Raw genomic sequence first — 12,573 nt, 5'->3', positions numbered from 1 at the left:
TCATCTTAAGTATTGTGATGTTTTTAAGTGAATACTCAAAAGATTTGTTAGATAAAATACAGAATTTTCCAAGGAAAAATTTTCTTCTGGGTTGGTTCTCTGCAAATAAAGGCAATGCAGTGAATTTAAAAACCTCTACTCTAGCTATTGAATGTATGACTCCAGCAAAGAGAAGTGTATTGTATGGTTTTATTCTAACACTTGTTATAGCTCTATTAATAATCAAGTTTGGATGAATAAAGTACATAAACCTTGCTAAAGCTTATTTAGGCGTGGAATGTCTACAATGTAGTCAGCTACAACCATTCACTACTTCTTTGAGTAGAGTTTTTTGATGATTACATTGAATTTCCAAAGTACAAGTAGAAAAAAAAGAAATAGGAAGAGCATTTACATCCATTTTAATTGGTGTCAGGCATAAATTCATTAAAACAAAAGGGGAAGAAAGACCGTTCAGCGGAAACCTCCAAAAGTGCAGATACAGATTTGCTGAATGACAATCATTCAAGAGATTCTCCTGCAAGGTTGGCCTTTCTTTGAGACATTACGGTCATTAAACACTGCCACACAAAAGTTCTCAAGATAAATGAAGATGAAAGCCTACTGCAGAAACAAACTGGCTGTTCGTACATTTCAATCCATTTATGAAGGAGATCTTGGATACTTTACCTTCTCGTTACAGCTTTGCTTCGAGGTAGTCAGTCTCCACCTGGTACAGATTTGTTTGAATTGTTATTACCATAAATTGTTACATGGTGACTTATGCCACAATTACGTAATATATTAACTTTCGTGCACAAAAATAAAATTGGGAAACAATAATTAAACTTAGAGAACATAGAAAAATCACAATACTATTGAAGGGGAACATCTGATTCTGATATAAATCTGTACTGCAAGAATTCCATGAGAGTGAGATGTGAAATTTCATATTTAAAAAAAAAAAAGTACATCAAAATGAATAATGCTAATAGTAATATAAAGCCAAATCACACAAGATCATTTCATGATCAATGTAATAAATGCTTATTATTCAGCAGAAAAAAAAAATCAAGAACAATGTACAAAATAATAGTGCAAGAACAGCTGCAATCTATTTGTTCTCCTCAGTTTTGAGATTTTGGTTAAAAACTTTACAGCTGGCAAGAGATGCTGTTGAAAAACTCAGATTCCACTCAGTGGGCTGATTAAGGCACATCTTTATGGACTTCAAATGTTCATTTTCTGTGTTCACATCTATTGAATTCTGCGGCTCAGAGACTTTCACTTGTAGCGTGCTGTGAGGAAAGAAGTGGGGGTCGGAGAGGGGAGAAAGAAATGAGAGAAAGTTTAGTATGCTTTCCTCTTTGTCCTGCAAACAAGCAAACTGATAAAGGCGAGGTGGTGGCAGGCTGCCTGTACTGGTTTATGATTTTTTGTTTTATTGCAGTATGTTCCAGAAACAGACCAGAACCAGCAGGCCAGAACGTAACTGTGCTAGGCTCTCCATGCTGCGAAGCTGGATGGGGCTTGTTTGTGTAGGAGCAGCTGATTTTGTTCGTTTGCAGAGACTGTGCTAGGTGAGACTCCTGCCACCAACATTCCTTTGCACAGGAGCAGCAGTCTGCAGCCTGGCCTTCCTTAATCCAAATCCACTGTAAAACCACAGAACAGGAAATGGGCAGAAATTATTTTGTCTTTAATGACATTATTTTGTACAGCCATAAAAAGACTAATATAGAGACAAATCTAGGACAGTAAGTAACAGGAGAAGGAAAAGAAACCCAGTTCTCTGTGGGGATCACTAAGCAAACCAGGATGTAAATGTGGATTGAACCATGTTGCCATATAAAGCACTGTAGTGGTTCATGCTCAGGTGAGGAAAGAAAAAGGCAGAGTTTGGAATACTGTCCTGCCACTTAATGAAAGAAAAACAACGAAATCAAATCAAAACCTCAAAAACTCCTCAAGGAATGAATTTCAAACCTCTCCATCCCTACTCTATTTCACTGCAGAGATCTTTGTCCCACGTGCAACAGTGTTCATCACCATCCTTCTCGAAGTGCAAGATTGGCAAAAAGTGGGAAATATTCCTAATTATTGAGATAGCAAACATGAAATTCAATGTACCGTAATGAAGGTTATGAGCTAACAATCATGCAGTAAAGTACCTGCACCCTCTTGCTCCTTTTAAAGGAATCTTTAAGCAGCAGAACGCCCCACCTTCTGCATTTCAGGAAGCCAGGTCTATCGCAGAGCTTAAGTGCAGATTATCAAGGACTGACTGCGCTGCAGCATGTAGTGCTCACTGCAGTTCTAGTTCCTGATTATGTAACCATACAATTCACTTTGTTGCATATGTGAAGACCTAAGCAAAACTGCTTATAACATGGGTGAACAGTAGGAGGATGCCAAGTAGTTGTAAGACTCTACCCTGAGATGTACTGGTTTGCATTACTTAAGTACTATTGGCTGATTCACATTAAACTTTTTCTCTTGATGGCAAGAGGGAATTACAGCTTGTATAACAGCTGAAGTGGCAATTTAATATTTTTCACAGATCATTTGAAACACAATTTTCATGCTTTACATTTTTATGCAAGCTCTCTGGAAAGTTTTGTGCTTTTGTAATAATGCAAAGAAGGTGCATAGCACTTCTAATTTACTAATCCTTATTCCTAACCCTCTGTAAATGGGGTACTGCCCCCCAGCCAGTATTTTGTTTGTCTCTCCTCTTCAGAGCGATCCTTTGTATTGTTTTTGCCTTTGCACCTTTTTCCTTCATGGCGTTTCAGGTTTGCACGTGCTTTTGTTACTCTGATCAATTCTTTCCCATTGGAAACAGAGCATGCAGTGCTCTGTGGAAGCGACAGAGAAAGACATCAGTCAGTAGGGTTAAATTTTTGCATTTACAGCCTCTTCAGATTTGAGACTTTGCCCTCTTGCTGTGAGGAAAATCAAAGCCTCAGGATTAAGAATGTATGAGAAGGAAGTAGGGCTGACTTCTGAAGTATTGCTGCCTTCCAGGCGTGGCCTGGTATTGAAACTTGATCTAGGAGCAACCAACTGAAATACTCAACAGCTAATTGAAGTGATAGCGCAGGAGTTTTTGGTTTTGTTTGTTCTGTCCTGGTTAGCTGAAAAAAACATAAATGCTGTGGGAGTCTAGAATTTGCAAACTCAAGGGCCGGGCAATCACCAAGTGCATGAAGTTCAACAATGGCAAGTGGTAGAATCTGTACCTGCTGTGGGGAAATCCTCTACTGACTGGGAAATGAGAGGCTGGGAAGAGACTTGGGGCTTCTGGATGACAGCAAGTGGAGTCTAAGCCAGCAGTGTGCCCTGGCAGACAAAAGGGCAACCATCCCCTGGGCATCAGGCCCAGCACTGCCAGTCAAGAGAGGGAAGGGATTGTCCTCTGCTCTGTGCTGGGTTGCCTCACATGGAGCACTGGCTGCACGTTTGGGTGCTACAATACAAGGATATAGAACTGTTAGGGTGTCCAAAGGAGGACTACAAAAACAGGGAAGGGTCTAGGTGGCAAGATGTACGAGCAGTGTCTGAACTCCCTTGGTTCATTCAGCCCAGAGCAGTGGGCCCCAAGGTGCTGGTCTCTGAGGAGCATCTGGACAGTGCTATCAGAAGTATGGTTTGATTTTTAGGTGGTCTTGTGTGGAGCCAGGAGTTGGACCTTAATATAAGCAAGGAAAGAATAAAGTTAGAGAGCTGCATTAATATATTTTCTAAGCAATGTGAATCTAGTCTTTCATCCCACTTTTGGTTCTTTTACCTGTAGTGATTTATTTTCTAGCTGTTGATGTAATAGGAGGTCTGACAATTGTGTATTTCAATAGCATTTCTAAGTAGATACTGGAATTAAATTTAAAAATTAAATAGAAGCAGTTGGATTTCTCCATTCAGATCCATCAGTATATTCTACTCTAAATTTTATCCTGTTCTGCTTATGAAAGGTTAGTGTGTATAACACATTTCTAGTCAGAAAGATGCTTTGTACAGCGATGCTTATGCTAGAAAGAACTGTGGGATACAGTCTGATGCTACCAGAAGCTACAAAGCCTATTTCGGTAGAGCTTGGAATTGGGTTGTAGGTCATTATCTCCTCTCTATATCCTTTTGGTGTCCTCCACTTCGAAGGCATGCACTGGGTGGAGAATGGAGCTCCTTTTAACTTCATTAGGTGAAATGCCTTGACAAAAACAGACATTTTACTGATCTTAAATGTCAGTCTCTGAAAAGGTTAAAGTTTCCCAATTCTGCAGCCATCTGTTTTCTATTACAGCAATTATCATCTATTTTCTTTTAGTCCACGTGAGAATAACTCAGTCGCTCAGCTTCCATGCACGCAAGTTTTGGAGGTCGGATACAGGTGCTTCTTCACATGGAGCGCTGCAGCACCACTCTGCGAGGCACACATGCAGTCTCAAGTTTTCTAACTCTGAGTATAGGAAGTGAGTGCATGTGAAGCAGTGGGGAAGGAGCAGAAGGAGCAGCTGGGTGCTGCGTGTCACTATAGAGCGCTCTGCCTCATCACTGAAGGGTGGGGATCCTCACGACCCATTGGCTTTCTTTGGCAGCAGTGGTACATGAAGCAAGTGGTTCTAGGAAGCTGTCACTGAGGATACCACAAGATTTTTATTTTATGAATTGTAACAATTCCCAAGTTGCCTTTACTAATCACCTCTCAATTCCCTTTTTCAGATCTGCTGGGACAAGAGCAAGTGCCTTTGCTATTCTAACAAATCAAAGAAGACAATTTAAATTAATGCTGCTGGATTCTGAAGTTCTGTCTACTCAGCCGTCTCTATGCAGAAAAGCCTATATGTGGCCAAGTATCCAGGCCTGCCAGGACCTACAAGGACTCTCTCCCCACTACATTTCCCACCTATTGTTAAGGAAAAAGGAATTAAATAGAAAGGTCTTTCAATTTATGTTTCCATTAAATATATAAGTATTTCTTTCCAAAGTTTTCTTTTGTTACTTCAGTTTTACCCAATCATCCAGTTTCAGTAATACTGATTCTTACTGCTGGCACTTCAGACCGATTCTGTTTAAGATGATAGGCTGCCAAGCACAAAAGAGAATAATATTCTTTGAGCTCTTTATTCTCTTTGCAGTTTAAAACTGCATTCCTGAAGAAAACCAGAGGAAAATGACACCTATTATATGAAAATGACAAAGTTAAAATAGTCTGGATAGCTGAAGTGCATGCATTTGTACAGTTAACCTCTGCCTACTGTATGTGAAGGCCACACAGAAAAAGTAAGCATAAGGATAATTGCTATCTGTTAGGAGACTTCTCAGCACTAACTGACAGAGATTACCATCAGATGTTGTGCATCTGTACGCTGTAAAATGTCTGTGCAAGTGTTGCTGCAGGGTTATGCTTCTCTAATCATTAGCAATACTGGTTTCGTAGCACAGTGTATCTCCTTGATTGGCTGAGAGCTGTCAGTCTGTTTTTGAATTCTCCTACCTGACACAAGTTCTGCAAACCAGACTCGTTAAAGAAAACAACTATTAATGATGTCCAAATCTATACCTTAGAAAGCATACAAGCATTCTTGATACATTGCATTTGATACAAAGCAATAAGACTTTTAGCCAGAGCATTCAAAAAATGGAGTGGAAATAGAAAATATTTTATGTTGTTTAAGTTATACATGTACAAACCACTCCATGATTTCCCAGAAAATGAAGCAGTAGAATCTATACAGCTTAAATGCACAGTGACTACAGTGCCTCGACAGGCATTCAAGCAGAGGCTGATTCGCTAACGCTACATACACTGAAACAAAGGCAAATCAAGCACGCACTGTCAGATTTATTGTCTCTGAAATCTGAACTTGTCTTTGCACAATGCCAAAATGCAACATCAAAGAAATGTACTCAGAAAGTTCTTTATGCCTCATTTCCATTTATCAAGTGGGTTCGCATTGTAATAAGAAATAAATATTTTTCAAGTGAATGAATGGAATTGTGTTTGCTAGCGCATGAGACAGAAGTGCCCTGAAAACAGATGGCACCCCCAACTAGATCACAGGAGGTTGGGGAGACAGCCAACATGAAGGGAGTGATCTAAAAATGAGATGTGTGTTGTATTTAACACAGCTGGAACACTAAGAAAAATAAAACAGTAAACAAAATATAAGTGAGACTGGAAGTGAACTGAGGCCAAAATACAGTGTGAGAAGTCAGAATCAGGATGGGTGCATAAAATCAAAGAAAACACAAAGCAAATACATATGAGATACATGAGAAAAATAACTAAGAGTTGCTTTAAGGCAGCTTGACTATCTAGTATTGTGGTTTTTAAGGTTTTTGTTTAGAAGAACCACCATGCTTTGTGGCGATACACATTATCTGGCACAGAGCACAGAATTCTTAAAGAAAGCGAAATATTAGGGTAGAGTGTCACCAAAATGGTATGAAGAAGCGATACAATTTTCAAGCATATTTTATTAGCGTTACTATTAAATCTTTTTAAAGAAAAAATAGTCCTGTCTCTAATCTTTCATAGCATACTGTCATTGAAAAACCTTGGAAACAAAACTAGCTAAAATCCTAACAGCTGGAAGGAAGCATCACTCATTTCATGAGGAACACCATTAATTTTTAGTATCTATTTAGGCACTGCTGTGAAACAAGTTGGCCTCTGTTCCACAAAAGAAAACAATTTCTATGCACTAATGGAAGCTAGCAGCATACAAATCAATTTAAACAAAACAGAACAGCAAAAAAATAATAATAATAAAAAAAAACCAAACTGTTGTGCAGTTTTCTTTAGAAACATGTTATAGCATACGTTTGCTATTTTAACTGTACTTATTCATACTGAAAATGCATTTGTGCAAGGTTGGATTTTGGGGCTTGGGGTTGGACGTTCACAACTGAGGATGTTGGTTCAGGCTGCTGATGTCCACAGAAACAGAGCACCACCACCTCCAAACTACAGCAAATACAACTACGTATATTTGTTATTTGAATTGGATTAATCTCCAACCTTTAATTCAAAATATTTTTTGGCATTACAAGCGCAGTTATGTTATGGAGGGAGATCATCTCAGAAACATGAGACAGTCCCTGTGCGACTTACAAGGCACCAGGCTTCTGAATTAAGGAAGGTCAGACAATAATTTGCAAATTAGTAATTTCCTTTTCTGAGATTTCTATTATTTAAATATAATTTTAAAACAGCTGTGTATAGCGAGCTGATGGACATGCACTCAAGAACAAAGATACCAGAGAAACAAATATCTGTAACTGGAAACACAGGTAACCAACTCCACCCTAATTTTAACAATGGACGCCTTACCTATAGCTCTTACCTCTTTGTTCACTTTGTAAATAAGCTTTTTACATTTAAAAAACATGTGACTGTTACTGTGTACTTTGCAGTAACAATCAATACAGTCATTAAGAATGCTGAATTCTTACTGTAAGTACATGTTTTTCCCAAAATTTGGGAAAAAGCACCACTCAAGTGAGTATCAGACTACTTTTGATTTTCAAGTAAGAAAGATGTCATACTGTATTTCATCTCATCGAATTTTTCTGCTAGGCTTATATTTCATATACAGGAAAATAATCCATTATTTTAAGAAAATAATCAAGATTTTAATGGTTGAAAACATACAAGCTTGAGGGCAAGCCTGTATCAGTAAAATGCCAAATATAATCTCTCAATTACATGATAGTGAGAAACCTGTGAGAATGTCCATCCTAAAAGACTGACTTCCCTAAGTGTTCCCAAGTCTTTACACATGAGAGTATTCCAACAAGAAATGTGGAACTTTCAGTGTAGTTCCCAGCAGGACCACTGTTTAGAAATATTCCACCTTGAGCTACAAAGTAAAAACAGAAAGAGTACTTACCTAAGAACTGCTTGGAAAAACATGAAGAATGTAATCGTGTTACTCACTAATGGCTTAAAAATACACAACTTATCTAAGATCTTCAAAACTAAGTAGAAATGAATAGGCTTATGCCCTTGAAAAGATTTTATGTGAAGTGTTACACTAAGACAATTTCTATGGACAAGCCTAACCTTGGTCATCACTGAAGAAAAAGCAATAACCAAATCAGGCTTCTTGTCCCTCTTACAGATACACCATGATAAAAGGCAAAAGCACCGGTTTTCACCCGTATGACTGAAAGGAGCGTGAAATAAGAGGATGGAGAGGGGTGAGCTGGCACAGCCACTGAAAGAAACGTTTGTGAAAGGTATGTCTGCATTTTGTTTTTTGGTAAAGAACAGATAAAGATGAATGCAGACAGAAGTCAAGTTTGACTACTGAAAGAAGAAAGTGAAACCCGCCAGGCTGACAAGAAAAACAACAGAATACAGAAAAGAAACTTAGATCCCAGTAAACATGAATTTCTTAATAGATACAGATTTATACTTAATAGAGCAACAGATACCATTATACCAGAGAACACTGAAGAACAATCTAGAATGTGACACATGTCTACAATGTGCAAGAAATCATCAGAAAAAGGTCCCCTTTTTGCAGTTAAGAAAAAATGTAAAGAGAGACTTAAATTGCTAGACCTATTCCACAAGAGTACAAACAGAAAGAGTTCTAGAATCCCGAGGCATCCAGTGGCCAAAAGCATAGAACTAGGAAGACAAAGCCTGCGTATAGGCCTGCTTTGGAAAAGACATGTATCTTTCTTCTGCAGGAAAAAAAAATAAAATTACCTCCTCTTAAGAAAAGGTGGATTAAAAAGTAGTCATGACTACTCAGAGAATTTCCATGCTTGGATTTGAAGAAATCTATGATGAAGGCTGACTGAACTCCTGCTGATATATATTATAAAACTATCAGGTATAAGAGATAAATTAGAGAACAGCTAAAGTACACAATGAAAAATAAGCAGTTAAAAAATAGGATGAAATTGGACTGGTAATTCTGCAGCTCTCGCAAAACTGTTTTGGCATTTGCAAACATACAGCTTGGAAATAAGAGCTGATGCCTTAAAGAAAATGCTGTCCTTAAAATACGCCCTGAATTTATTTGTGTTAAATTACTACCGGGTTACAGAATAAATTCAATTAAGAAGGAACATGAAAAAAACAGAAATGTAATTTCTAATAGCATCTAAGTGTTGTTTACCTAAATTGAAACAAAATTTCAGATAAGTTCATAGAATTCTTCACAACTCTACACAGCACTGCAAACAGTGCTTAGAGTACTGCTAATGAAACATTAAAAAAAAACAGAATAACTTCTATTACTCCCAATTTTTGTTTAAACAATGTTTGTAAAGCACAGTTCTGCAGTTATAGCAAAATAAGCAAAAAATAAAAGTACTTTTTAAAGGGTGAACTGGCAATTAATGCAGAAGTATATTTGGCCTGAAAATCTGAAGGATTCTGATCACTCAAGGAGAGTCTGTTGATTGGGTGAAAGAGGAGAGAAAATATATCCAAGAATACGTGCAAAGAATAGCTCAGTCTTATCAGCCCATAAGTCTTCCCCTTGCTTTCTAAATCTAGAACATACCTTTTTTGAGTGTAAAGACCACTGAGTACTCATCATATCTTCAAAATTGCTAGGAAAACTACTAATTTCTTTTCCTGAGAACGGATTAAGCAAAAACACAGGGACACATTTAGATGGTGTTATTAATTCCCTACACAAAGCTAAAAATCTATCACTTTATTCTGAATTGAGAACAAATCAGAAAGCATGAGGTTCTCAGTTTTGGAGGAAATAGAATTAAAGTGATATGATTAACAATACTGAATAAAATGAAAAGAAAAAAAATCTTTGTAAAACTGGGTATACAGATCCTACATAAAAGCATAGTGAACACAACACTAAACTACCGAAATTTCCTGCCATGTGAAGGAAATGGAAGACTTGAGTTGTGCTCTTTGAAATAGGTTTTCCATTCAAATAAGCTCAGAACCTTCAAAAAAGCATGACAGACAGCATATCCCAAGGTGGTACGTAAACGATCACAACTTAAGACAGCACCCAACACTTACACACCTCTCAACTTGTAAGTGGTTCTGTTCACTAGGTCACGTAATGGGAGAGAAAGCCAAGAGAAGGAAGGACTACAGTACTGCTCGTGGCTTATGGAGATGCATGCTGTAAAAGAAGCTGAAGCATCAGACCACAGTATTAGAGCCACCACTACGGTGTTCAGGGGGATGAGGCAGAGATCATCAAGTCAAATAAATGAGGCAGGATTTATTACACACTTGTAGTCAATTATAAATCAAGTCTGCACTTCTGCTTTAATACTTCTGCATTAAAAATGGTCCACTTAATGAGAGTAGTCATTCTTTCCACTACTTTTGCTATGCTTTCAATCAATTTTCTTACTTTGTTTCATGTCTGTGTGAAAAAGAAACTTACTGTCTTGGAATTGCAGTTATGAAAATTTTCATCTGCACCATACTGAACCATCCTGAAGCTAAGTACTTCTTAGAAGAAGTATCTTTGTATCTTTGAGAAAAGAGCTAAGATACGGCTGTTAAAAAGTGTTTCTTGAAATCAGCAGATTTAATGATTGCTTTGGTTTGTCTCTTGCACTTTACCTCATCTAATATTTTACATTTGTTTTGTATTAGGAACATAGAGCATTCTTCTTTGTGAAAGAGATAGCTGGGAAGACTTCCTAAAAACCTTGGTTTTCTCTTTAGGTTATTGCAATACCTTCTACAGCAGTAGAAGTTATTCACATTGCATAGCCTCCTCTGTTGGACCGGACCACTGTATGTCAAATAAGCAACAATACTGGAATATTAATGCCACACTAATACTCATGTGTATAAAAGGTTCACACAGCATTGCCTTCCAATTTGAAAAAAAAAAAAGTTTGTCAAGGGAAGTCTTGATTGTGGAAAATTTTGCTTGTTGTCATAATAATACAGAGGTTATCTTACACAAACAATCAAGAGAACAATTAAACTCATAAAAAAAGTCCAGGTTTCAGTGTGATTCATGACTCCTGAAGTCAACTTTGAAATGACTACAAAGATTAGCAAATCCTCATTTTAAGTGTCATGCTAACTTGATCTCAATAAGGAATATTAAAACATCATTCAAATATAATGAAAAATTAAAATAGAAAATTTATATTCCCTGCCAACGAAATACATTAAATTTTTCTCTGAAACTCCAGACTATTAGCAGAAAAGCGGAATTTATTATGAGAACACACTTTTAAAAGCTCTTCTGTGTGAGATCCCAGCCCGATACAAAGGCTAAGAGGACAGGTATGTCATGTCATCGCAGCATGCAGTACTGCCCACTACTGCAGGAGGTCTATGATCTCCTTTTTAGCTCTGATAAATCCACAAATATTTAAAAATATATTAACTATATTCTTATAGTCGTTTATTCCATTTTATTGAACAATAATAGTTTCTCTCATTTTAGCTTGGCTCTACTGCAGCTTTTACCATTAAGTTTGGCGGACTTCAAAGCACATGAGTGTGGTCTGAACCATTCTCATGGAAAGAAACATAAATGCTCTCCCTAAACGATTTTTAACACAATTTACTGTTGTGGTGGCAAACATGTTTCAGTGTTCTTACAAAAGGTAATTTAAATGATCACAACATACATCAACAGCAAAAGGAATTGCCCTTGACACATAAATGCATTGTTGAAGCAACAGTTGAGAAATTGAGTTGTTTATTACTCATTAAACCTCACTTTGAATAAAACAGGTAGTGTAAAAAAAAAACAAAAGATGATTCATTCTCTCCTCTTGCTCAATTGACTGCATGGCTAGTTCTTGTTTCTTGGTACTACCTTGAACCGTAAAAACTCAATTGACAATTCCACTAGTATGCTTTAGCAAAAATTGACTATACACAAGATCTGACAACATTCTGCCTACTTGCCACAATGCTTCATAATAAACCAGCATCACAATACCTCCATCTTTTAAGAATACACCAAGATCGGAAAAACTTGAAGAAAAACTTTAAATATTGACTGCGTCACCATAAGAACATTTCAAGCACGGCAACAGAATGATGATATAAATTATGATACCACATCAACAAAAATACAATCCAAAGAACATATGAACAAGTAATGATGCTTTCATGTGCATTAAACTTCAGATGCAAGAACTACGTTTGAAAATGCATGCATGCACAGCTAGAAATCATGTTCCTTCTTTTTAGCCAGTAGCTACATGCTAGACTAAAAATATTTTTATGATTTCCTTAACTGGTGCAGACAGTACACAATGTTGAATCAACATGCCAAAACAAGACAATTCCTATACCAAAACAGCACCCTGAAAAAAGACATTTACAAGCATGGAGAAAGCTCCAGAATTGTAATTTTTTTCTCTTTTAACATTTCCTTTATCAAGGAACTTTCTGTTATATCCATTCTAAAGACAACAATTGATATGATTAACTATGAGTAAGAGGGAAAATAAACAAAAATTGTAAATGAAGTAATGTAAAAGAGTTATCAGATATTTCCAAAGATCCAAAACTATGAGAGGAAAGTTATCAGGTAAATAAAATAGAGTCCCAATTAAAACTAACATGAGACCATATCACAGTAACAGGTCTTACATTGCTATGGCAAGAAA

General features: G+C 37.0%; 1 protein-coding gene across 1 annotated transcript in view; it reads right to left on the bottom strand.

Annotated features, from left to right (window-relative positions):
- Positions 1-1,185: 1,185 nt before the first annotated feature.
- LCORL (ligand dependent nuclear receptor corepressor like) overlaps positions 1,186-12,573 on the bottom strand; it is a 72,075-nt gene continuing 60,687 nt past the window's right edge. Inside the window, exon 5 of the mRNA XM_042871114.1 lies at positions 1,186-3,670. Within this exon, the coding sequence (XP_042727048.1) occupies positions 3,618-3,670 (53 nt within the window). The 3' untranslated portion in view covers positions 1,186-3,617. The remainder of the gene's footprint in view (positions 3,671-12,573) is intronic.

Source organism: Lagopus leucura, unplaced genomic scaffold (genome assembly GCF_019238085.1).
Source record: "Lagopus leucura isolate 7727_CA_CO unplaced genomic scaffold, USGS_WTPT01 Super-Scaffold_100004, whole genome shotgun sequence".
Lineage (NCBI taxonomy): Eukaryota > Metazoa > Chordata > Aves > Galliformes > Phasianidae > Lagopus > Lagopus leucura.
The sequence above is the reverse complement of the archived record's forward strand: the minus strand, read 5'-3'. Positions and strand labels throughout refer to the sequence as shown.